At 51.6% G+C, this 26340-nt stretch overlaps 2 protein-coding genes across 2 annotated transcripts in view; one reads left to right on the forward strand and one right to left on the reverse strand.

Annotated features, from left to right (window-relative positions):
- RIMS4 (regulating synaptic membrane exocytosis 4) overlaps window positions 1–340 on the forward strand; it is a 47590-nt gene extending 47250 nt beyond the window's left edge. The window contains exon 6 of the mRNA XM_053958648.1: window positions 122–340. Within this exon, the coding sequence (XP_053814623.1) occupies window positions 122–340 (219 nt within the window). The remainder of the gene's footprint in view (window positions 1–121) is intronic.
- Window positions 341–9612: 9272 nt separating this feature from the next.
- On the reverse strand, window positions 9613–15565 carry KCNK15 (potassium two pore domain channel subfamily K member 15). The gene is made up of 2 exons (XM_053958572.1): window positions 15274–15565; window positions 9613–11926 (listed from the first exon to the last, which is right to left on the reverse strand). The coding sequence occupies exons 1-2, from the start codon at window positions 15554–15556 to the stop codon at window positions 11013–11015; spliced, it is 1197 nt and encodes a 398-aa protein (XP_053814547.1). The 5' UTR covers window positions 15557–15565; the 3' UTR covers window positions 9613–11012.
- Window positions 15566–26340: the final 10775 nt, after the last annotated feature.

The following is a 26340-nucleotide window of genomic DNA, read 5'->3' on the forward strand; positions in this document are numbered from 1 at the left end:
CTTCTCAGGCTGTAGCAAAGCTCCAGAAAGTTGGATGAGTAGAAGGATTGGTCAGACTTGTGCTTCCCAAGGAAGTGTGAAAGTTGGAGGATTAACTGTGCTGCCCCTTCTTGTCCCTAAGGTGATAGTCTGGGGAAACTATGGACGCATGGAGCGCAAGCACTTCATGGGAGTCGCCAGGGTTCTCCTGGAAGAACTGGATTTGTCAACTTTAGCAATCGGCTGGTACAAGCTCTTCCCAACTTCCTCGATGGTAGATCCCACTACAGGCCCGCTCCTGCGTCAGTCCTCACAGCTTTCCCTGGAGAGCACAGTGGGACCCTGCTGTGACAGGTCTTAGTGAGTAAGGAAGGGGGAACTGCTTTTGTTTTTTAAACATGCTGTCAAGGTTTTGTTTGCTGGAACTCTGACCTCAAGCGCAATGCATGTTCAATCAGTTCTTGTGGAGCTGGAAGAGGAGGATAACCCAGTGACCTTAGACAGAAGACGAGGGGGAGGGCACTGTGCCCTCTCCGTCCGAGGAGGAGGTGCCATGGGGCATGAGTCCTAGTTGTCAAATTAGACATACACCTCTTGTTTCACTTCTCTCACTGTCATTCTTGGACCCTTGTTTCAGATCAATATTAACCCTGGAAAGTTGCAGCATTTGAAAGAATTTGGGGGGAGTAAGGAATTAATTTCTCTTAGCTGTGCGTGTTAGAAATTTCTAATATGAATTCTTTCACAGGAAAGTACCTGAAAAACATAAAGGTCATCGTCTGGCCTAAAAAGAGCAGGAACGGAAAGTTTAAGAGGAAGCATTAGGTCTTTTTATGTCTTCCTTTCTGAGAGGAAGAAGAAGAAAGAAACCTGCAACTCTTTCTTTAGAATCAGTTCCCTGTCACTGAGTCATGTTAGCTGTAACACTGTCGTTGCTGTGTTTTCAAACTGTGCCAAATTACCAGCAAGTGTCTTTACTGCATTACGTGTCTAACACTGCTGATGAAGCGTGCTTGGTGGGAGAGCAAGTAGCGCCTACTTAGAGCAGACAGTTTAAACAGAGTTCGAGTTTAGCAGGCTAATTAACCACAATTTTGCTCAGAAAAAAACCCCAAAACACTGAAAGTGGGAGCTGAACATCACACTTGCAGCTTGGGGTGTTTTGTATTGTCAGATAAGACATTCTGCAATTTGCTGACTCCCTTACTTGTTGCTGTGCATCCTTCAGTCATGATGTCTTCTATCTCCTGCTTTTTTCCTTCATCTCCTTGGTACTGGTACATATCTGCTGGAGATGTTGCCCTTCCTTCCCAGACCTGAAACAGGACTGTTTTATTCTGCCATGGGAGAGGAAATGAGGGGTTCTGGGGGTGCAGAAGAAAGAAACCTGTTTGCCATCTGAGAAGAAGGTGCTGGAGAGCCCATAACCTTCCCTCTGTGGAGAGAGGGGAGCCTTAGGCAGTCTTGGTACTACACAGGCATTGTCAAGTGTCCTGCAAGAGGAGATGTGATCCCCAAAGTACAGAGAGGTAGTGAGTGAGGAATGTGATGATACAGTGGTCACAGCACGTGTGTTCTGTTCATTAAATGAGTAAAGCACATTTGCTGAGCTGTGGCAGCTGCTGCCAGCAGAGCCATGTGCTGGAGGAAGTGCTCTGGATCCTTCAGACAATTAAATTGTCCAGAATCACAGAGAATCTCCAAAGATTTTCTGTTGATAGCTCTGTTTTGGCTAGGTTTTGTCTTAGTTCCTAAATGAGGATTTGATGACTGCTGTCCCAGAATAAACTTTTAGGGATGTTTTAGTTTGTGGTTTAAACGTGAAGGTCCCATGTCCCATGTAGGAATGAGCAGATTCTTGGCCTGTCATAGAGAAATACTGAGCATTTATTTCTGCATGTGGACCTCAGCTTTTTTAGAGTAAAAGCATGAGTGTTGAGTGGATGGTAAAAGCAGTTGCTTTTGGTCCTAGCTTGTCTATGGCATTTTAAATTATTTTGAAATAAATTACAGGATAGATGCAAAAATTATATAGGCCTTACAATAATCTGTAAAAAATTATATAATATAAAGGAGAGGGAAGGAGGACAAGGGACATAGAATGACTAATTTTTTGAGTCTTCAGTGGCAAAAGCCTCAACATTTCAGATAAATCTCTTAATTTCCTTGATCAAATGTGTCTCTGGCCTCTCACTAATTATTTTTTCTAATGTATTAGACAATTTCTGTATATTAGCTGAAGAAAGTTTGTTGCATGCTGGTCAAACTATGTTGTGGCGCTCTCTCTTTTATTTTTATTTTTAAAAAAGAAGCACATTTACTGTAATTCAAGTCGGCATCTTTTCCTCTTGGTATGTAGTGAGTACTAGGCAATATTGTACAATATGTGTATGAACTAGAATAGATTAGGTAGATTTAGTGGTTTGTAGCACTGGATCTTTTAATAACTATGACTTTAAAAAGACTATGGAGAGCTCCAGGTACACGCCAGACCTGGCAACAGGGCTTCTGTCCTAAGTTATGCCGAAACCTTTGCATTGGTACTTAGTTTGGACATTATCTACCAGGAGGAGCTAAGCTAATCCTGAGTTTCCTGTGTCCAGTAAGATGAATGCAGCATTTTTGCAGTTTTTAATGGGGAGTAGGAGACTATATATGCCAAAAATATTTCCCCAGAAAACTTTGTTTAACAACTGTCTGTCGAAAAGTTCAGTTCCTGTGTGCCTGGCAGATGCAACTTGTCTCTGTTTCCTGCCCCTCTGAAAGCTCTGCAGGCTGTGATGATGGATTTAGTTACCACAGGACTCCTTAACACCAAGGACTGTCTTCCGTCTGGTTTTAATCATGCGGAAGGGTCACTGTCAGGGTAAATAAAGAAGTTATGGTTCTAGTTGTGTTGTTTTTGTTAACATCTCCAATTCTGTAATTTGGAGGCAGTTTCACAGTCTGCTCCGTCCGATTTTCTTCTGCATTTTTTACGTGGTTGATTGTGGTCCAGTGCTTCTCGCTTTTGTTTTACTCACTCCAAGTCCTGTTTCTCCCCAGTAAGTGATCACTGCAATCCCTGGCTGCCAAGCACAGCACAGTCACATGGACTGGCAAGTGCAGGTGACCTTCCTTCACAAAGCAGACTCACAGGAGCCCTTCTGCAAGTGCCCACGGGCCATGGAGTGAGGCCGGGGGAGTTGCATGATGCCCTACAGTTTAAATTCTTACTTCACTCATATGCATGATTCCTGCACTGGCCATGGTGTATTGTAGTCAAAAAAGAACTCTGCTAGTTGTCCATTGATTTAAGACTCCCAGTGTAGCATCCAAGACAAGTCTCAGGCTTGGAATATTTTTATAAAGCCTAACCCACTTTTCCCCAAGTTTGGCTGGCCAGTTTCTGTCTAAGGTGATGTGATATGAGAGTTGGGATTACCAGTGTGGTCGTGTATAAAGCAGCATTTTGCCATAGTGATGAGCAGCTGAAAACTGAACTTTTGTCCCCTTTGCAATTCCTGGCTGAGTCTTTTCCTGTGCCTGAGTCTTGCTGTTGGTTAGGGAGGGAGAGAGGAAGAGCAGGAGACTTAAATAAAAGAAAAAAAAAGGTGTCACTGTATTTTTGGTTGATGAATGAATATGAGGGATGAGACTGAGGAGAGATAAATACCTGCCCAACTCAGGGTTGATTCTCTGTTCCTTGTGCATGAACTGCTACATTGTAAAGGTAATGGGGACATTGCTGGCCAAAAAAACCCGTGGAGAGCCAATCCCTAAATGTTACCTGCATCATGGAAAAGAAATCCTAATACTGAGAGCAGAATGATCTCTCCCCAGTGGGAAACCCCTGCACACAGGGAGAACAGCCTCGCATGTGGCTTTGTCCTCTTTGTGCTCTGAGCAAAAAGCAGCCATGACCATGGTCCTGATTTGTTCAGGAAAAAAAATGTGGTATTTTCCCAGTCTCCTGGTGTTTCTTTCCCTTCGCCCTGACACAGCTGGGATGGCCAAGGGCCTCACTCTGCAATTCAATCCATGGGTCCTCATCCTGCAGCCGGAGCTGCTGGAGCATCCCTTTGCTCTGCAGGCACTGTGGGCAGGGTAAGGGCCAGCATTTCTTGGCCATGGATTGTTTCAAAGGACATTGCAGAATTATTTGCTTTGAGTGAAAGTATATATTTATCGTTCCTAGCTACCAGATCCTTTATCATTGTACTGTTCTAAATTTGCAGGTCTTCTGGAGTATGAATATCACAAGTTCCTGGAAAGGAACTGTTTTTAAGATGTTGAGGCAGTTAACACAATCTCAACCTAAGCATGTTTAGTAATGTTTAGACAGCAAGACAACTTTTTTATGAAACTCATTTTAAGTTAGTTTATTACATGCTGTTGGTAATATTTTAAAACAGGAAAAATATTTTTCTTTAAAGACAAAATGATATGTATGTTTTTTAACAGGTAACATAATTTAGTGTTTTCAAAAATGTTTGATGTTCTTGGTATGAAGTTTACTCATTCTGTTGATTTCTATGTTCCTTGTTATATTTTATCAACTTTTTTCCAAAAGAAAAGAGGCATATGTAAATAAACACCAGAAAAGAGTCCTATAAGAAATTCTGTTCAAACTGGCCATAAAATTATTAGTAAATATTTGTTATTGTTCATTAACTCTCAGCTACTTTGTTGAAAGAATAGATGTTGTATTTTCAAGATGAGAACTACTTAGCTAGTTTTGTCATAATCCTGTACTCTGTAAAAAAATCTTTTTATAAACAAAGTCTAATAGGCTACCAAGCAATAATATATTCCATTGGGTGTGCACAGATTGTGACTTGCAGGCTGTAGTACATATTGTTGATACAGTTTATAATTGTCTTTAATCTGAACAACATCACTTTTGAAAAAGGTCCATATTAACTTTGATTGTAAAAAACAAAGACTGGGCTGTTGCCTTGTGAGATATATTCATTCTATAGACTTCTCTGTGAGTGTCTGTGCCCATCACCATCAGATCTCTCTTAGGTGAACAAAGAAACAGCTGTAGGTGACTTCATACAACAGAGGTAAAAAATAGTTTCAGTATAAACTTCATGACTGTTTCAATCTCCTGTTTTTCTTAGGCTATCTAGTATTTGTAACTTGACGAGAATGGTTCCCACTGCCATTGTAGCCCTGATAAAGCAAAAAAGCCTTTGCACTCTGGGGCCACTTGAGCTCTGCCTGACAGCTGCCTATTTTCCTCAAGACACCTGGGGCAGGCTAAAGGGAGGGGTTTTTTTCAGAGCAGCAGATTGGGCTGCTCTTCTTTAAAGGCTCTGTGGGTTATTTTGTCCATTTCATAGATGGTATTTGTCCATTTTGTTAAAAAATTCCACCCAAGGCAGAGAGGTTGCACCTTTGCAGGGGCTCACAGGGGACCAAGGTATAACACAGGCACAGGCTTTTCTGTGCCTTTCTTCAGAAATTTGCTAGTGCTGGGCTCTCTGATTTTTCCAAAGTGGCAGGATCAGGATACTGGATTTTAAGTCAGCTCCATCATTGATGCAGTGCATAGAATAAAAGAGCTTCAAAACAGCATCCCAGTCCATTGCCTGTGGATTCCTCCCAGCATTTCCCACAGGACAAGTGTCCATGTTCTTCTCAAGATTGCCAGGCTGCTGGCTGTGCAGGCAGCAGGTCCCAGTGATGCTGGGAGCCCCAAGGAATGCTGGAAGAATTCCTGTTTTTTGTGAAATGCTTTGAAAAGACAGAGAGAGGTGTGAATGCGAAGTGCCCTCAGTAGAGGAGTCCAGGGCCTATTGTGACCTGGAGGGAGCATCTAAAATGAAATTGCAGCTGCCGGATTTGAGCCAAGCATTTAGAAAAGAGGATGATCAGTGAAAGGCTTTTTGTGTTTACCCCAGTGCACACCAGCCAAGGTGTGTGTTTGTGAACACGCCAATTCCACAGGGAGTTTGCAAGTGATTAGGTGTTCTCAAAATGTGGTTTCAGCTCTCACTGCCAGACTCCTCTGCTCAGTGGCCACGTCCCAGTCACCAGGCAGCCTCACGTCCATCCCCAGCTGCTCACCCACGACAGCAGCATCACACTCGTCCCTGGGCAACCTCCAGCTCTTCCCACAGCATAGGCAACCTCTGCCCTCCCTTCCCTGTGGTAGCTGCTTTTATCCTGGTGGAGGAGAGGAACCGGGGAGAGTTTCTTTGTAGCATTTGGTTCTTTGCACTTTAGTGGCTGAAACGGAAGGACCTTGCACCAGCCCTTTCCAGGACACCAGCAAACAGAGGCGATGACCGAAGGACTTTCCCTTTGTGACTTTCCAGTAGCTAAAATGGCAGCCAAAGCAGTCCAGCTTGGCCAGGTCCGTGGACAGCCTTGGCATTTCCTCTGGGCATGTTACATGGGCTGAGCGCCCTGTGCAGGGGCAGGGAAGGGCTGTGTCTGGCAGAGAGGCCATGTGGGCACACACTGTGCCCAGGCAGCTGTGAGCTGCAGTCACTGAGCCATGGTGGGAGCAGAACCAACCAACCAAGAGAATGATTGAGGCACACCTTGCTGAAGCCATCCCACAAGCTTTTCATGAGCTGGTTTTTGTGGTTGCTTGGGCACCAAATGTTAGGATATCTGCCCACAGGGACTCCAGGTCCCACTAAATGCCAGCCTGGAGCTTCAAATCCTTCAGCAGTTTTTTTCTTTGGGGCTGTTGCTTCTGACCCAGTGCTGCACACTGGTCTCTTCTTTGGTGATTCCTTCTTCTTGACCTGGAGCTGGTTTTGGCTCTGGAGCTAGGGAAATTGAGGTTTGGAGGGTGAGTCTTCAGGCATGTTCCCCTAACCTCACCACACTGGGATTGTCTTCCTCCCGCTCCCTGCACGGTGAAAGGGCATCCTGGGGATGCAGTGCCTCCCCTGAGACCCCCTCACGCAGCACTGCCATGGCCTGCCACCCACCAGGGATGCCCATGTCCTGCCAACGTTTCATAGCAGTCCCACGTTCAAACTGCTTCCTTTGCCATCCTTGGAAGGAGCCAGGGGTCTTCTGCAGGGGCTGGGCAGCCCAGGCAGGCGGGATGTGCCATCCCTGACAGCCAGGAGAAGACTCGGAGCTGCCTCTGGGCTGGGAGAAGAGCAGCTCCCAGCGAGCTTTCCTCCACCTTCCCTTTGCTTCCCCCAGCGCCCTCTGCTCCCTACATGGGTCCCCACTTCCCTCTGGACACGAGGCCTTATTCCAGCCCGAGGGGACTGAGGCTGCCCACGGCATCTCTCTGCACTGACGCATCCATCCCCCGCTGCCCGCTGGGAGCCCCGGGCGCTGCGGCAGAGCTGGCCTCTGCTCGGGGATGGGGCCACCCCCAGCCCATCCCTGCCCCTACCCCACTCTGCCACCGTGCTGGAGCTCTGCCTTGTTCCCCACTGCCAGGGCCTGGCCACTGTAGGGAAATCTGCTTTCACAGGTTAAACCTTTTTACTTCATTAATTGCTCCACAACACACAGTAACTTTGCTGGCGCACTACAACACTCCTCTTGCTTTTCCCTAGGAGTGGGGGCAGCTGAGATCTGCTCTTTTTGGCCTCTGTAACCCTCTCCAAAACTTTCTGGAGGTTTTTAACATCATTTGGTGAGATGTAATCTCTGCGGAGCCAGAGGGAACACAGGCAATGGAGCTGGGCAGCCTGCTTGCCCAGGTGGCGAGTGGCTTGCGAGGTGCCTGGGCTGCCTTGGGTGGAAGGTGGGACACTGGCCACTCGTCTGTAGTCAGGAGAGGATTCTGCTATACTTTTTTCCTGTCTGTAGGTTTTATTCAGACAATATGTAATGAATAAGTGATTTACAATTCAGTGTTAAGCTAATGAAAACGTTGATAATGGTGATAATAAAACCTTTTTTTTTTCCTACGGTGTGTTGGAGGTTTTCTATGAGTGTCTCTGCTCTCTCTGTTGTCACCACCATTATCTTCAACCTGGGATTTCAGCTGGACCCTTCCTTGTCCTTGTGCGTAGAGGGAATGAGAGCAGCTCAGCCTGGTGTGTCCAGTGCTCCAGGGAAGGGCTGTCACTCCAGCTCCCTCAGTCAGCCCCAGCTTCAAACCTGCATTTCCCTGAGCCACTTCTGGGCTGTGGGCATCTCAAGGCACAGAGCTAAGCTTGCTCCCACTTGTGCTCTGCTCACCACCCCAGTCTAAAGCTCCTGCTGTTTTCTTTCCATGACCCTTCATGGTCTGCCCTGGCTATTTAAGGGTGATTTTGAGACCCTGGAGGTGAAGACTCCGCTGGCAGAAAAAAACCACCCCTGGCCTAGGCTGTTGGGAACATCCAGTGTGGGTGCAGGGGAGCCTGGGGACCCTCAGGTGTTACTGGGTGTGCAGCTGCTGCCTGGATGACCTGGAGCTGTGAGCCCTTGGGTGGGAAATGTCTGGGGGATCCTGCTGGAGGGGTCTGTGGGAGGAGGTGGTGGTGCTGAGAATAGGCACCGTTCTCTGGGGAGCTACTGCAAGTCCTTTTCCTGTGGGAATGAGGGATCACAAAGTCATAGTTCACTAAGAATTTCTTAAAAGGTGTTTGTCATTACTCCAAATCCCTCTGCAGGTCATCAGGGTGAGAGCAAGGGGCAGCTTCCCACCTGCCCCAGCTACAGCCCCTGGGGGAGCAGTAATGGAAGGAAGAGGAGGGGGGTTTCTCTAGAGTGTTGGGGGGCAGTCCAGCATCTCCCACCCTCAGGCCACCACCAGCTTCCCAAGCAGGGTGGGGCTCAGGCTGTCACTGAGCAGCCAAGCAGTGCTGCCTGGAAGCTCAGGACACAGGGAAGCAGCAGCTGCTCTCACCTCATGCCCAGCGCTGCCCTCCAGGGTGTGGAGGTCACACCGCCAGCCCTGCTGCCTCTGCTGGGCTGTGCCTTTCATGGCTGCATCATGGGCTCTGTGGCACAGCCACGGAGCCACTGAGCTTGGGCAGTGCCGTGCTCAATCCAGAGGGAGAGTGCAAGGCTGGCTCAGCCTCTGGGTTCAGGTTTTCTCCTGCTTCCAGCTCCAGCAGAGGTGGATTTCACCAGGGCAATACCATGCAGGTCTGACTTGAGCAGGAATCAAGGGCCGGCTTCTTTCCACAGTGGTGGATGAGGGTGAGAGGTGCAGCTCCATCTTGGCCACTGGGAGGATGTCAAAGGCTCAACGTGGAAAGAGGGAGGGATTTCCATCTGCTCAGCTCTTATGGCAAAGGGCAGCACAGCAGCGGCCAAACCTTGGGCTGAAATCCCTGGGGAGGGTGGGGGAGATGGGACATGGCAACAAAAGGGCTGAGCTGGTGGGATCAGCGTGAAGTGACACGCTGAGGAGCTGAGAAACCAATGAAATCCTCATTTTTAAGCCTGTTTTCCACACTCACAGCTTGCTTTGTCCCCCTCCTCCCCCTTTCCCTTTAAACCAAGGCTCACCCAGCTGGTGCAGAGGAGGCAGTTGCTGGAGCTCCCAGGCCCTGGAATGTCACACACACCCCAAAGGGCCTGGGGAGCACCCAGGGGAAGGTGCCACAAACCAGCCCCTGCTGGCAGCCCAGCAGCACCTGCATCCTCCTCTCTGCCTGAGTGCCCACAGGGAGCCAGCCTGGGGTTTGGGGCTTGGACACATCCCTTTGACAAATAATCAACCACCACCTGATGGATTCACCTTTTATTAAGCTGCCATCCAGAACAAAAGGAGGAGAGAGCAAAGCCTGCCCTGAGACCTTTGCAATGCTGGCAACTCTGCATGCCTTCCCCACCAGGAAAAGGGGCTATTTCTCCACAAAACCCCCCTCAGAGGGTATTTTAAATAGAACTGAGGGTTAAAATGTCCATTATTGGAGGAAAAAAAATCAATAGGGCTCCTACCTCTGCCAGAACCCTGCTTTCATGCAAATGAAACAGGATGGGCAAAGGCCACGCTGGGGTCACCAGCTGGAAAGAGCTGCCCAGGTGTGGCTGTGCAGGTACCACATCCCACATGGGGATGAACGTGGAGTTGGGACCACCCCCACCTCAGATAACCCTAGCAGCAAACATGCACAAACCCATGGGCTCACAGGGACGGGGAGGAGGCGAGGAGCCAGCACAGCTGCTGGGCTACCAGGTGGAGGAAAGGTGGGGAAGGAAGGGGTGATTTTAGCTAAGAAAAAAAATAAATCTGCTTAGGACCAAGCCATTTGCAGGTGACTGTAGTTCAGGAGGCTCTCCCTGGGGCTCCCCTTAGTACAGTCTGGGCTCAGCACAGAGGAGAGCTGGGGCTGTGCTGGGCTGGGCTGGACTGGAGGAGTTCAGCTTCCCCTGGGAATGGGGCCATTTCAGCCAGGAGGACCTACCCGTGGTGGGGAGGTATAAGAGGCAAGGTGTGCTGGTGGGCAAGTGGGTGAGTGCATGAGCCTCCAGCTTCCAAAAGCACTAAGCCAGCCACAAGCTTGAGCTCAGACCCAGAGGGCTGCTCACAGGAGATAAAGTTCCTCCGTGAAGCTGTCCCCATGTGCTGAGCTTTAGGACTGCAGCCCATTCCCTCCTGCCCACCTCTCCCTGCCCACCCACCAGCTGCAAACCTACTGTGTGGCACTGACTTACCTGCACCTGGTGCCAGAGGACAACTCAGTAGTCCCCAGCCTTGCAAGGCTTGCTCACACACACTTTGCTTTTGACACTCTCAGCAAACGCAACCCAGCCCATGGAGCAAGAGTCGTGTGCTGGCAGCAGCCACAGCCAAAGCTCAGCAGGGTGGGAGGGCAGCAATGCAGCCTCTGGGGAGCAGGGAGGTGGGAGAGCAAACCTACAGCTCACTGGGCTTCACATCGGGGTGGGAGAAGGGGCTCTTGCCAGTCCCAAATGTTTGAACTTGGGAGGAAAAAGCAAAGAAAAACAAATGGTGTCATTCAGTGCCTGCAAAAAAGGAATCATTATTTCCCAACAGGATTTAGAGGCTCCTGCTGGGGGGAGGGAGAGGAACAGAAGAAGTGAGTAAGAAGAACCTGACATCTCTGTTCTTAATTTATCATCATAGTAAGACTGGAGCGCTGAGTGCAGCTCGGCACGCGCTCCTAGATGGATTTCCTCCGCAGCCGGGGGTGCTGCCGGCAGCGAGGGCTGTTGGAAGACAAAGTGCTCCCCGGGGAAGAGCCGGTCTGACCCCGTGTGCTCAGGGACACCTCGTCGATTTTGTAGGAAATGGAGTTGTAATAGACAGGGTTGGTGTGGCAGCTCAGGGTCTCGGGGTGGGAGGGCGCCGGGCTGCCACACACCTGGGGTCTGTAGCACAGGCACGTGCAGAAGGACGGCACCTCGGCCGCCGAAATCGCCGACTGGCGCCGCTGCCTCTCTGCGTCCTCCTGGACCAGCGGGATCAGGTTCATCTGGCTTGTCCTGTCCTCCACAGGGAGAAAAATGGCATTGCTGCTGCGGCTGTCCTCTTTTGGCTTGAGGTGGATGTTGTTGCGGGCTCTCCTCAGCGAGGCTCGCTCTTCGGCGTCGCGCCGCTCGTCCTCCGAGTTCATGGTCAGGAAGCGCAGCACCACCAGGTTGAGGAAGGCGCCGATGACGGTCAGGCCCACCAGGATGTACATGAAGCTGAAAGCCACGTACGGGGGCTTCTTCTGCAAAGCCTCGTTCTTCTGCAGAGCCACAAAGTCTCCAAAGCCGATAGTGGTCAAGGTTATGAAGCAGTAGTAATAGGCATGGAAGAAAGTCCAGCCCTCGAAATAAGAGAAGGCTGCGGCGCCAATGCACAGGGTGCCCATGCAGGACAGAAAACCCACCAGGACCATGTTCTCCATGGAGACGTGGGTTGTCCTCATGCCCAGACACTTCTTGATCTTCTTGAGCAGCAGCCGCACGACGGTGTTCATGCGCTCCCCCAGGCTCTGGAACATGACCAGCGTCAGAGGGATGCCCAGGATGGCGTAGAACATGCAGAAGACTTTGCCAGCGTCTGTGCCTGGAGCAGCGTGCCCATAACCTGTGAAAGACACAGGAAAGAGGAAAGGAGGTGTCAAGTCCTCACTGGGGTTTCCAGCAAGGCTGCCCTATGACCAAGAGGAGCAGTAGAAAAATGGGGGGAAGAATGGAACTCAATAACAGATCTGTAGGCAATGCTAATGGGGTGATGCCCATCCTTTCGGGTGATGGCACATTCATGTAGGCAGAACCTCATTTGACCTCTAAAGAGAGAAGGTACCCTCCTGATAGCCCCCAGTGTCACAGAGGCCAAGAGGAGGCCTAGAGCTGGACTGGGGTCTGCAAGCCTCCTGCAGGTCACGCATAATTCAGAGGCCAGGATGTTGTGCCAGTGCCAACTGTGCAGGGTAACCTGAACCCCACAGCGAAGGGGCGCAGAGGCTCTGCAAGATGCTGAGACCAACAGCATCAGATCACCCTGTGGGAAGGAAGCACACACAGCCAGGACCATCCACAACTGCCCTTGCAGGGGTATTGCCACCTCCTCTGTCACCTCATCCTCCTCCCAAGCCATTCAGTGTCACATGCACATTTGAGTCTCAGCTGTATGAGCTGTTGGACAGGAGCCAGAGTGACCCTGTGCTATAGGGACAGTCCCCACAGGAGCAGCTATGTCTAGAATGACTTCTGCAGACCCACTCCAGATTTACTCCAATGTCACTAAGTCTCAGACCTAAAGCACAACTGGCCTGTTGGGGAGAAGGGGCTGTGCTGGTTTAGATGCAGGGTGAAGGAGCATTTATGCCACCACAGCCCTGTCAGCCCTTTTCCTGGGGACAGGGAGCTCCAGGACTACAAGGTTTTCCTTGAATGCCTTCTGAGATTTAATTTCTCCACCTTGGCCCAAGTTTCAGAGCTGTGACTTGAGGACACACACACAATTACACTGCGAGGCATGGTGAGGTATTCACTGCAATCTTCTGGACTCCAGCGATTCCTTGCCCACCTCAATTACAGCAGCTTAGCAGAAATTGGTGGCCCCTGACCTCAGAGGATGAGTAACAAAATCAGTGCAAGGGAGTCACGTGGCATGGGGAGTAATGGCATCCAAAGGCATCCAAAGGCATCTGAGCCTTTCTTTTAAGTTGCTTCTACAAGAAACTACCAGGGCCTGAACCTTCCCTTCTGAAAGAGCCTACAGAACAGTGCCAGCTCCTTCCTGTGCTGCTGCCAGGCCTTTCACAAACAGCTATTTGCATTCTCACTTTCTGAAGTCATTTGCGTGACTTTTGCATGGAGAACATGGAGGAAAACCCCCTCTTATTACCCCACAGTCCTAAGTGGTGACTTGGCTTCACCTCAGTCCTTGCTGCCCGTGGATTTCCAGAATACTTGGGGAAGGTGCTGCACCCACTGATGGAAGGACCAGAGGACCATGGTTATCCTGGGCTCCTCAGCACACCTCTTGCTCCAGGAAACTCCTGCATGGGATAGGGCTGAGGACAGCATTATCGTTCTCCATGCTGTGCTCAGAACTGCCAGCAGGCAGCAAGGGACCAGCTTCTAATTGCTCTCTCTGTTCACAGATTCACACAACAAAAAATGATGAATTTAATGCCTGTATGCCACATTTCATGAGATAGAGAGCAGACAGGAGACTGCAGTGGCAAAACCTCCCAGTCAGATCCAAGCTTAATAATTGAGCGCAATCAGCAGGTCCCAGGCTACAAGATAATACAATGACAGCAATGAGGATGTAAAGATAATGATACACAAGAGCAGTAAGTGGAAAAACAATTGTTATACCCTGAGAGACTGTTGAAGGAGTGTTTAGCTGATGGTTTCAAAATGGCAAAGGGAATTAGAAAGAGTAAACACAGCTACAATAACATTAAAACTGAGATTTGGAGCACAGCCTAATATAAAGAGATCTAACATGTCAGTGTTTGAGAAATACAGCACCTGGGCTGAAATTATTTATCACACGGCTGTGTGATAAGCACAGCCATTGTTTGTCACAGCCAACAGGAAAATCATGTAAATGAAGCTATAACCTGTCAGGTGATGATGGGGATTTTTGCTGAAGCCATTCATCTTTCCCTCCTGCTGGGGTCTGACCTGAACCATGCCCTGAGCTCACCGTGGTTTGCTGACTTGTGTGTTCCCAGCTGCACAAACCCCACACCACATCCCATGGGAGCACATGGAGACCCCAGGCAAGGCCTGCAAGATACCTGTCCCTCTTCCACCTCTTGTCCTCTGGTAACACAGTGCAGTTGATCCCACCAACCCTTGTCCTGAGGGATGATGCTTTCAGCTACCAGAGGTATTTCAACCATCCCAAGCCCTTTGGTAAGGCTGAAGTCCTGTCCTGAAGAACAGAAGGCGGCTGCTGGCTGTGCCAGGGCAGGATTTGGCCTCAGGATTCCTGCCTCCAAAACACATCTGCTGACTGAAATTCCAGCACAAGCAGTGACACAAGCACAGGATCCCTGTCTATCCCCACGGGATGCCAAGGGTGCATAAATTAATCAAAGTGGATTCATTAAACAATGCTCAACTCCCACGTGGCTAATCTCACCTAAATTAAGGCAACCCTCATTCAATTTAGTTTCATTCTCTTGCAAAATTGAAGTGGACAAACCAAGGCACTGGGCTCTAGTATGGATAAAAGTGGGTCTACAGGGGAGTTTATTTCAATCACTCCCCTCCAAGCTGACACCCATGTCTCTGCAGGTTTCTGTGCAGGCAGAGCAGCGGGCAGTGGCTTGTGGCTCTCTTGACTCCGTGAAGCTGGTCTCACACAGCCAAACACCCGGAGTTTTGAGCCAGCAAAGAAGCCAACAATTCTTGCCCAGCTCTTCACCCAGCTCACTGGCTAAAGCCAGCACAGGGGACAGACTCGGCCCCTACCTCTGCCCTCCCACACCGCTGCCAACTTTGGCAGCTGCCTGCTCCAAAGGTTCCCGCAGGAGCTCTGCAAGCTGCTGCCTCCCTGAGACGATGTCGTGTCTTGCCGCCCCAGCCACAGCAGCACCCCCAGCACAGGGTGGCCCCAGCCTGCCCGTGGGTTGCCTCGCCCACCACTGGGCAGTGGGGTCCCACAGGGTCAACTCGGGGGTAGCGTGAAGAGATGTCCCAACCTTGCAAGGGTGACACCTGCCTCTGCCGCGCGGGCACCCCCCAGACTGCCCTGGAGCTCCCAGGGCTACTGGAGGTGTGGGGCTGGAGAAGGATGTGGCGCAGGGACATGGAGGGACATGGGATGCAGGGGCATGGGGATGGAGGGACATGGGAGCCAGCGATGGAGGAACACGGGGTGTAGGGAGGTTGGATGGAGGGACACGGGGTGCAGAGGTGCAGCGATGGAGGGATGCCGGGCGCGCCGGCCGGGCTGCCCGCACTCACCGATGGTGGTGATGACCGTGATGGCGAAGTAGAAGGAGCCGGCGAACTTCCACTGGCGACCGGCGCGGTGCGGCTCGGCCTGCAGCACCAGCCGCTCCAGCTCTCGGTAATCGTCGGCGGAGAAGCGGTACTTCCTCCGCAGCTCCCCGCGCTTCTGCTCCAGCAGCCGCTTGCGGCCGCTCTCCGCCTCCGACTCCAGCGCATCGAAGACCGCGGCGCCCACCAGCAGGTAGGAGAAGATGCAGAGGATGAGCGCGGCCGTGCGCAGGTTCTGCCGCTTCATGGCGAGGGGCGGCCGCCGCGCTCAGCCCGGGCTCCGCATGGCCCCGCCGCCGCCGCCGCCCCCCGCGCACCCCCGCGACCGCGCACCGCCCCCCGCGCACCGCCCGCGCTCCGCGCTCCGCGCACGGCTCACCCCGCAGCGCGCACCGCGCACCGAGCCCGGGCACCGCGCAGCGCCTCCTGCGGGCTCCGGGCACCGGCTCCTGCCTGCCCCGGGCACCGGCTCCTGCGGGCTCCGGGCACCGGCTCCTGCGGGCTCCGGGCACCGGCTCCTGCCTGCCCCGGGCACCGGCTCCTGCGGGCTCCGGGCACCGGCTCCTGCCTGCCCCGGGCACCGGCTCCTGCGGGCTCCGGCTCGCACGCACACCTAGGCTGGCTCCAGTGTGCCCCGAGCCCTCCCAGACTGGCAGCTCTGGGCAGCACCCGGCTGCAGGTGAGCCCTAGCGAGGCCGCGGTTCATTCTCGTGCCACTGACAGTAGTAACATCATGCCCGTTCCCCGAAGTTGCCCCTGGATGGTCCCAGGCTGGAGGACTTTCTCGTGCCTACACCCTCTTTGCTTGTCCTCCCTCCTGAAAGCAGGGCCCTCTGGGGCTGTGTGGCTGTCCCGAAGTACCCTGTGGTATCATCCCTGTGGTATCATCCCTGTGGTATCATCCCTGCACGGGCAGCCCTGGCTCTTGCTGCTCTGCCCAGCTCTGGGCCGCTTCACACCCATGGCACTGAGGAACGCTGCTCCCGGTGTTACCTGTGTTATCTATCTGTGTTATCTATCTGTGTGATCTATCTGTGTTATCTATCTGTGCTGTGTTATCTATCTGTGTTAACTGTGTTATCTGTGTTGTATATGTTATCTATCTGTGTTATCTATGTCCCCAGTGTCATCTATCTGTGTTATCTGTGTTACCTGTATTGTTTATCTGTGTCAGCTGTGTTATCTGTCTGCATTATCTGTGTCATCCTTTTCCCAGCTGGTTACCAGGGCACAGTCTGGCCTGTTGTGTCCAGTGCTGTTTTAAGAGGGCAGAAAGGAAGAAAAAGAGATTCAGTGTTTCTGCTGCTTTCTTTGGCACACTGGTGAGAGGCTGCAGGCACAGGGGATGTGGGGCCTGTCCACCCTGTGCTGGTGTGGGGGGCAGTGAGCTCAGCCTCTCTGCACTGCTGTGCTGTGGACAGCCCAGGTCAGCCCCAAGGAGCCAGGAAATTAGCTGTGGTAGGAGGCAGAGCCCACAAATTGAAGACCCTGTTTCTCATTCCTGGTTACCATAGCTTTTATGTAACTCCTATACTTCACTTTTAAAAATAGAAAGATACTTCTGAGTTGTGTGTTGCAGGCGATAGCATCTCTTTCAGGAAAGTAAACTCTTCTTCTTTTGGCTGGGAATAAAACACCCAAGTGAAATAAACGACGAGGCTTACATCCCTGTTCATCCATCTTGCTTCTCTCTCTGGAGAGGAGGAGATGCTTTGGGATTTAGTTGCACCAATGAAGGTTTGAACTGGACATAAGAAAAACTTTCTAACCATGAGGACAGTGAAACACTGGAACAGACTGCTGGGGGAGATTGTGGCACCTGTCACTTGAGGAGTTTAAAAATAAGATAAGCAGATGTCTGGGTGCCTGCTGAAAATGCTCTGGGTGCAATGGGTGCTCTCCTGAAGGAGGGGGTGACTCAGTGCTCTCCTAGAACCCCTTCCATCCATGTCCTCAGCATTCCCATGGCCAGTGCAAGGGACACAGTGGCCTTTCCTACTGTAATTGTGAACTCTTTTTCACCCTGGCCACTTGCCACTTCCCTCCTCCTTGCTGAGCCTCTGTGCCAGCACCATTAGTGAAAGTTGTTATTGGAGAAAAAATAGACTCCGGCATCCATCAGGAGCAGCACAAGCTGTCGGCGTGCTGCTCGACATCGCAGGGCTTGCAGCCTCCTAAATCATGAGGCAGAGCCTCTGCTGGAGGAATGTGTCTGGTTTGTGTTCTCCGTGGTGTGTTTGCAGCCCTGCTAACGGGGCCTGGGATGCTGACAAACCTCCAGCCTCAGACATGTGTGGGGGCCTCCTGCTCACGAAGATGCACTTCACCTGGTGCTGGTAATTTTTTCCACTGGTCAGCAATGACTTCCCACCTTGGAGACAGGAGCCAGAGCTGCTAACTGAGATTCTGTTGTTTCCATTACAGAGGAAGGAGATCTTACGATTGCATCTCTGGGTGCCTGTCACACATCTTTTAGGAGGGGTTCTGGGGCCTCCAGTGCCTTGCAGATCAAATTCTGGGGACCCTGGGTGATATTTGGAGGGTTAAGCTGATGCTGTATCCTGTTATTGAAAGCCAGCTGCTCTGTGCAGATGTTGGGCCAACATGCTATTGTAGGTTGCAGCATGGAAAACCCTGGGAGATGCTCTCCACCGCTGGGTGACAACAGGCACAAGGTGCTTGCCCAGTTTCTTTAGGAGCAGCATCAATCTCAGCTGATCATGAACTAAATCCTGCACGGTTTCCAAACCTGTGTTTGTGATGAGAGCCAGCAGTGCTCAGGTAGAATGGTACTGCATGGCTTTCCCAAGGTGCTGCCTACACAGGGAGGGGTCTGTGGGTGGCATTTCCCCCTCTGTGGCCCTGGGGACACTGGGGACAGGAGGAGCATCTCTGCTGCCACAGTATGAGCACCTCTCAGTGCTCTCTTCTGCTAACCCTGTCCTCTTTGTGGCTTGTGGTTGGGCTGACTTTGGCTAGCTTCAAGGTCTCCTCCTGACCCCAGAGGAAATCTTTACCTTGCAGTGTCTTGGGACACGGGTTTTCCCTCAGCATGGCCATTCCCTGCTGCCCTGGGAGTTGTAGAGATTGGGATGTCACAGATTTCTACTTCTGGGGCTTGCTTTGACCTCTTGCAGGTCAGAGGCCCCTGTAGAATAAATGCTCAGCAGGAAAAAGGGTAGCAGGATCCATCTTCTAATGAGAACCCTCCAGTAACAAGCCAGGACTGTGTTTGGAGTGGGACTGGAGGCTTCAAAATTCAGGCTGGATTCAGCCTGCTCTGCCTCTCACTGCTCACACACTGCTTTTTCCTGCCTGCAGTGATCACAGGGATGAGTGACACCAAACTGTGTCAGATGGCTTTTGTGGAGGGCCATCCTGTCCTGTTCTCCTGAGACACAGGAGAGTTTCACACTTTCCTGCTGGGAAACCATGAGTTCAACCTTTGTGTTTCCCTGGACTTCACTCTGCTTGAGGAAGGTCAAGCTGGAGCCGTGGGTTCAGGGCAGGCAAGATAATGTACTTTATCATTGATTTTCAGTGAGAAGTTGCATTATGAGATTAAATGTCTCATTTTTATTGCATGGGGAGGCAAAGAAAAAGCAGAAGCTCTGAAAATAAAGCCCAAGTCCAAGTGCTGTGTTTGTGTGGGGAGGTGCTTGTGACTGGGAGCGAGCCTTTTTTCCAATCCTTTGGAGGTGAACTTTGAGAAGCTGTTTCCTCTGAGGCTGGTAAACAAAGTCAAACCTCATCTGTGTTTAAACCAGTGCCTAATTAATGTGTCTAATTGGCCCACATCTACTAATTCCAGGCTGGCAGGGAGTTTATTAAAAAGCTTTTCTAGTTCTAATGGATTGAAATAAGCAAAGCTGCTTAGCAGTCTCAGACGAAAAGTACTGAACAGGGAACAGTTGTGTGGGTCTGCTTGAGTCAATCCCAAATCCCACCAGGTGTCAGCCCCTTCCCTGGTTTCAGCTGCAAGGTGCTCCATCTCTTTGAGGGCCTGGGGACCATCCTGATGTACTCTGCTTATTTTGGTTATTTTTAAACACCAAATTGATGCTTTTGTTTGCTTTAGTAAAAGCATCAGCTATTCTAGCTTTAATGCCATTAATACTTAGAGTATAGCTAGCCTGGCAAAGCCACAGGGTATTTCTAAAGCAATGGATTAGTTAATTTCCAAAAAGTATTAGGTGTCAGGGTATGAATAACAACCGTCTGCAGCTGCCCAGACGATGTCCCTAAGCCACAGCAGACTCCAGGCTCTGCTGGGCTGCCCCCAGCCAGGCATCACCATGAGCTGGGCACAGGGAGCGATCCCTCCTCTCTGCCTGCAGGATGGCAGCGCCTTCCTCTGCAGACACAGCACCCCTGATTGGATCAGGCTGGATGTAGCGTTTGCTTCTGTCCCATGACTGCACAAATTATCTTGTAAAACTTCCTCCTGCATGCTGGAGCTGCCTTGGATCTGTCCTTTGGCCATGCTCAGAGTTACCACAGGCTCAGGAACCTCACGGCTTTCCCTGGGCTCTGAGAATTCCTGCTGCCTCCCTCCTGGGTTCTTTGTAGCTCAGATGGCTGCAGGCAGTTTGCTCTGCATTGTGATGTGGAAGTTCAGCAAGGGATCTAATGAAGCATTGGATATAAACTGGTTGGAAATGCAGATTTTCTCCACACGGTCTCCCACGGATGTGACTTCCAGGTTTCCAACCCCAGAGCAGGTGGACACAGTTCCACGTGTGACTGTCCTCAACCACCTTACCCAGTACCAGCTCATCATGCCACCTCCTAATACCCCAGAACTCATTGGAAATCCTTTCCCAACTACCCTTCTCACCCAAAATGGGTTCTATGAGGGGACACACAGCCCCATCCTCCCACCCCACTCCCCCCAGCAGCCTGATCTGCCATTGGTTGTACACAAGGCAGACCTGGGCTGGAAATGCTGACAGTACTCTTGAGAGTTTATGGTCACAAACTCTATTTTCAGCCTAATAAGTTTTTTATATGCTTGGAAGGCTGTCAGTTGAACATTGGCCAGGCACAAAGTACCTGCCATAAAGCACCTGGACCACAACCAAATGGGAAAGGTGCTGCTCTGCTTTAGCAAGTTCTTGATCTTGGATGCTTTAGTCGGTTCATTTATTTTGTTTGAGGATCTTAGCTTTAATTATAAAATAATAAGATAAAATCATAATGCCTCTATTTAAAAATCTGTGGAAATATTGGCTGAGAATCTGTTAAATCAAAGCTGTCCACCAGTCTGGATGGGGTTTTGGGGCGGGGAGGCTCTGTGGTGATGCTGCCAGTGCCAGAGTGGACCAGTACTGCCAGGAGATCCTGGATCCCTGTGATGAAGGAGAGAGGCTTTGGGAGTGTGTCTGGAGAAGGATCCTGCTCCTGGGCGAGGTGAGTCTGGAACTGAGCTGCCATGGCCACCAGCACAGAGTCAGCGTAGGGCCACGGCCACAGGGAGAGCGGGGCCTGGGCCCGGGCGTGCCTCTGCCCCGCCACGGGCGGCAGCAGCACGGCGCTAGAAATGACTTCCCTGCATCACAGCCTGTGGCACTGCCAGGAAGGTCAGGGGTGAGGGGGGACAAAGGATCTGGGAAGGAACTACAAATACGTGAGACTCTTTTGGAGGGTTCCCCGGCGACAGCGTTGCCCCTGTGCTAGGAGGCAGCCCACGCCATGGTAGCACGGCTCTGCAGGGATTGGAAAGGTCCTGAACAGCTGCAGGGATGCTGTGGGACACGCCAGGGGGAGAGATGGGCTCTGCCGTGCTGGGTGCCGTGCGGCGAGCGCTGGGTGGCCTCAGCGCAGAGGTGTCTGCCCGCATGCTGGGTGCGCTAAGCGGGTCCCCCGCACCCCATGGCAGCGCCCTTCCCCACCGCGGGCTGGTGGGGCAGGAGGCAGCGCCTGTGCCTGCCTGGGTGTGCTTCAGGCAGGGACGGAGGTGGGTCCGTCCCGCGGGGCAGCTGAGCCCCGCTCCGGGCGGCAGCCGGGGCGCTGAGCCGGCGGCGCGGGCGCTGCCGCAGTCCCGGCTGCGGCCCCCGGAGCTCCGCTTCCCGGGCAGACAGTTTACAGCAAATGGCTCCTTTCGATGCTAAAAATAACCCGCTAGAAAACAAATCTGCCCCATGACTTCAACCGGAGAGAAGTGCATTTATTAGCAAAACTCAAGATGTCCTTTCCTGTTTTTCTCTGAAGAACCGATGCTGAGAGGTTGATTGAGCTTCCCAGCCAGGCACCGACTTATTTCAATGCAGGGTTTGATTCCTACAAGATTCATTTTTCTTTCTCTGCTAGCGATGCTCCATGGCTGGTCCCACACTCCACTGGCCAGAACAGCTCTGGGTTTGGGGCCACAAGCGATTTCCCAGCCGAGGGAGCTGTAAATGCCCTGTGAAAGTGCTCCTGCTGCCCATGCCTGAGAGCACAGCAGGTTCCCAGCGGGGAATGAACAGAACAAAATGAAATATTTGTTTTCTCTTGCAGTGTAAGCACCATGTTAGGGACTTGTTTCTTCCTCCACCTTAAAACCGCAGATTTTACTAAGTCTTGTTTATATACAAATGTTTCCAGCTGTTTCTCTCCAGACTTTTCTCTGGAAGGACTAACTGGGGAGATAAGACAGATCCTCTCTGAATTGCAAATGCAAAAACGTCCCTGAGTTCTCTTGGCTCAGCTGCTTGTCCCCTGGTCCAGCCTTGGACCCCCACAGCCCGCTTTATGGAGGCAATGGGAACCTCCCCCAGGCTGGGATTGGCAGGTGTGGCTGCAAGTCCAGCCCTCATCCCTGTGCCTCGCCTTTGGGAGAGGATGCGTCCTGTACTCCCAGGCTGAGTCTGCTGCTTTGTCCATGAGCCACCCTCTGCTTCTACCTGCCCCACTGGAAAGGGAAATAAAGTTTCAGCTCGTGAAGCCCCTCTGCCTCACTGTGCCCCCTGTGCTGCTGCTGTCTGCCCTGGGGCACTCTGCCAGAGCTTTTCCCACATCCCAGCTCAGTGCAATGGGATAGTGGCCCTGTTGTTTCAGCTTTGCACACAGAAGGTTTCTTTCCTCCAACAGCCCCGAGGAAGCTGCAGCATCTCATGATGGGTAGTGCAGACCTGCTGGGGTCTTGGATAGCCCCAGGCTCATGGATGAGCTGCATCCCAAAGGAACTGCGTCCCCATCTCCTCTGGACTCTCATCATGGCACTGTGTGGCCAGCACTACACACTTTCAAAGGGAGGTTTTTGCCTCCAAACCAAGTAACACGTCATTCAGTGAGAATGCCTGGCTCTTGGCACCCCCACCAGTGAACCTGTCGCTGAGCTCTCCTCTGCACCAGCAGCTTCCCATTGCCATGGGACTGTCTGCCTGGACTGGAGACACGGAGGTTCTGCAGGGTGGGCTGTGCTGGTAAAGAGCAGACTGGAAGCCGTGGTGGGTGGTTCTCCCCACCTCTGCTGAGCACAGAGGTGCACCTCTGCACCTCCACATGTGAGCAAAGGCAGACAGGACAGAGTTAACCTGTCTCCTGTCCTTGGATGTCCTGAGCACAGCACGGAAGCAGCCTCTCCAAGGAGGAGCTGTGGTGCCTTTGGCAAGCCTGGGAGCTCTCTGATGCTCCTTAGGGTAAACTTTTTGCCCATAAACCCAAACAAGCAGAAGAATTTCACGCTGGCTGGGCTGTGCGTTGGCATGAAAGGCTCTTCAGGGAGCCAGATTGGATCTGAGTGTCTCCTGTTCATGACAGAGCGGAGGTGTTGGGCAAAATTCAAATGATAGCTTCCTCTCAGGATGCTGAGGAGGCAGCACAGGTCGTGGTGCACTGAGCATCTCCCGGGGGTTTCTCACTGCCCCGCTCCTGTGCTGGCGCCTGCCCCGAGCAGCGATCCGGGGCAAGGAGCTCTTGCTGCGGGGGGACATTTAAAGGAACAGCGTAAAAAATGTCACAGCTCTTTTAAACCTGGTCTCAGCGAGTCCTCCAGGACAAATCGGTGCCCGCAGGGTGCAGCCGCAGTCGCTCTGTAGCGCACATACAAATGCGCGCTGGGGCTGGGAGCGGCGCAGCGCCGCGGCCGGAGCTGCCCGTGCGCTCCTCGCTCTCACGCTCCCCAGGTCCCGCGCAGCACGGCATCACCTATTTATAACTGCGTGCACTGCAGGAGCAGTATTGGACTGATGGCTTCACCCAGGCACGCTAAGTGTTGTTCTATTTCTGTGATCTGCTCTCTTCTGCACAAGCTGTTGGTCCCTCGGATGCCAAAGCACTCCACGTAGTAGAGACAAAGACTCAGCTTCTTCTCTTTTATTAAAATATTCCCCAACAGCACCGCAGTGGCAGGTATATTTACCATTTTCCCCAGTTCACCTGGATAATTGCATCTACTATTCCTTCCCAGTCTGATCGATATCCTTGGTAAATAAGATAACCTGTCAGGTCTGTTGTCACTGCAGCCAAAGGTACTTTAGCAATGAAATTGTTTTGCTGAAGAAATAAATGGCTCTCATAGAATCTGAGGATGCTGTGACCTTTCATTAGTGACCTGAGTGACTCATCCCTTTTTGTGTGCACACTGCAGCCTCCCACCATGCTGTAAAAGACGCTCCACCAAAGTCCCACTGCTGGGTGCCTGGAGTAATGGGGAGCCAAGTCCTGCGGGAGCCTCCTGCTCTGGCTGCTTCTCCTCCAGCTTCACACAGGCTCTTCACACCTCGCCTGGGCCTGGGGGTTCTCATGTTATGGCCATGGCCTGCTTGTCCAACAGGCACACGTGCACCACCTCAGTGCCCCAGTGATGTCCCCAGCACCCCCAGCCCCTGTGTGCAGCAGCTCCTGCTCTCCCGGGCTGTGGGAGTCTCTGACACAAGGGCATGAGCCCACGTTCTCAGCACAGGGCAGCCAAACCACACTTGTTTAGCAATCAGGGCTCCACTGGCCATACCAGCACCCCTGAACTGAGTCAGAGCCAGATTTTATCTAATGTGTGCAAAATGAAAAAAAGAATTAATCAGAGTTGAGTTCTTTGCAGTTAGAAGCTGCTGATAGCAATATTTTCTTCTTGTAGAGTGTTTTGCATGCCAAAAAAAAAAAAACCCAGTTCTGCATTTTCTAGGAAAAAAGTGGTTGTACATCTGTGCATCTGTACGTGTGCCTGTTTTTTCTGCCTGACTGGCTTCCCTGGGCTGTCAGCTCAAAAGTTCTGTGTAACATAACAAACCTTGACTGCGTTTGCCACATATCCTCAACCAAGAGCGGTTTATTTAATGAAGCAAGAAATGCTGCCAAATTTCCAGGCTTGATCCTGGTCCCATTAGTGTCAGGAGGAGAATTCCCACAATGTTTGATTTATTGGTTGGGTCTAATCTTGATAAAGGAGTTAAAAATCTGCTTTCAGCTTGATTTTGCAGACGAGACCATTGCTCCATGCTGCTGCACCAGAGAGGCTGTGGGAATAGCAGGGAGTGCAGGTGGGATTCCTCTCACTTGCTTTTAGACATCTTCAGAGAGCTAAGGAAAGGAAAGAGGAATGTTCAGCTCATCATAAGGCAGGAGCCCAAAAGGGGTGATGATTCAGGAGGTAACCATGGCACAGCTTCTCCAGTGACACCGGCCCCTTCCTGCCAGCAGCAAATGCTTGTGTGTGGCCCTGCCAATGTCTGGCAGAGTGTTGGGAGAAGGGGAAGAACCGTTATGATAGCTCCCTGCCTTCCCTGCCCGTTTACCCACTCCCAAAAGTTCTTCCCATGCCACAGGTGGGACCTGGGACAGGCTGGGTGCTGCCCATGCTGGTTGCTCCAGGCACAATCCCACCCTCTGGTTCCAGGGGATAAAGAGCCCAGGGAGGTTTTGAGCGGGGAGCTGTGCCCACACGCTTTGAGCAGGGTCCCTGCAGTGACCACACACCTCCATGTCCCACAGAGAGCAGCAGCTGCTTCTGGGAGGGAAGGAACCTCCCTGGCAGTGAGGACAGGAAGGAGGGAAGGAGGAGGGAAGACTGGAGGAAGGAGGGTGGTTTTGTTGCCCCATCACCAGCTCTGAAGAGGCTCTTGTGCCAGGGGTTGAGCCTTAATTAGACACACACCTAATAAAGGGAAAGAGCTCATTCCCCCCAGTTCACATGGGAAGCAGCACTGTCAGAGAATCAAGGGGACTGTGAAGTTCTAGACTGAAAAGTATTTAAAAATCCCACCCCAAATATCTCAGACATCAGCCCAACACACAGATCCTTACAGGCTTTTGCTGCTTTGACAGATACAGAACACAGAAAAACATGCAGATTTATGCCTGCAACCGTCCTTGGGGCTCAGAGATGCTTCTTAAGACACAGATCTTTAAATCATTATTAAAAGTGAAGGGAGGGGGCACTGGAGAAGACAAGCAGACACATCTGGGCACAAGGATGCAGGGGGTGAGAGCAGAGTTGCAGAGTTTGCAGTGCTCCCTCCCCAGATGTGGTGATGCTTTACTTCAACCAATCCTGCCCAAAGGCGGGCAGTGAGTGACAGGGTGTCACAGAGTGGGAGCCAAGGCTGGTTCTCTGGGGAGCTGTAGCATCTTAGACAGGATCCATGTGTGAAGATGGAAGAGCTGGACAGCTTTCAGAGGCGTGGGTGTTTTTTGAGGAAAGGAGAAGAGTTTACAGCTCTGGAGAAGCCCAGATCTGGAGCATGTGTGCAAGGAGCAGGGACCAGGTCTGATCCTAATGTCTCAATCTTCCTACTACAAAGACAGAAGATCTCATTGGTGAATTTATGCTTTAATTTTCCTCTGGATGAGGTGGGAGCTAGAGATTTCAGGCTCTGCTGGACCCCTGACTGGTGCTGAGCAGACTCCTCAGTGTGTGCCTGTCACAGATCACTCTCCACTGGCTTCCTGCAGTCTCCTAGCAGTTCCCTGTCTGCAGAGTGCTGGGAAGATCATCACCACTCCCTGAGCAGGCAGGCCCCTGCTCCAACCCGCAGGCCACCTGGCTCCCAGGTTCCCATAAAGCTTTAAAAGAAGCCAGACATTTCACAAGTGAAAGCATGAGGTGTTTAT

The sequence above is a fragment of the Vidua chalybeata genome, chromosome 17, assembly GCF_026979565.1.
Source record: "Vidua chalybeata isolate OUT-0048 chromosome 17, bVidCha1 merged haplotype, whole genome shotgun sequence".
NCBI lineage: Eukaryota > Metazoa > Chordata > Aves > Passeriformes > Viduidae > Vidua > Vidua chalybeata.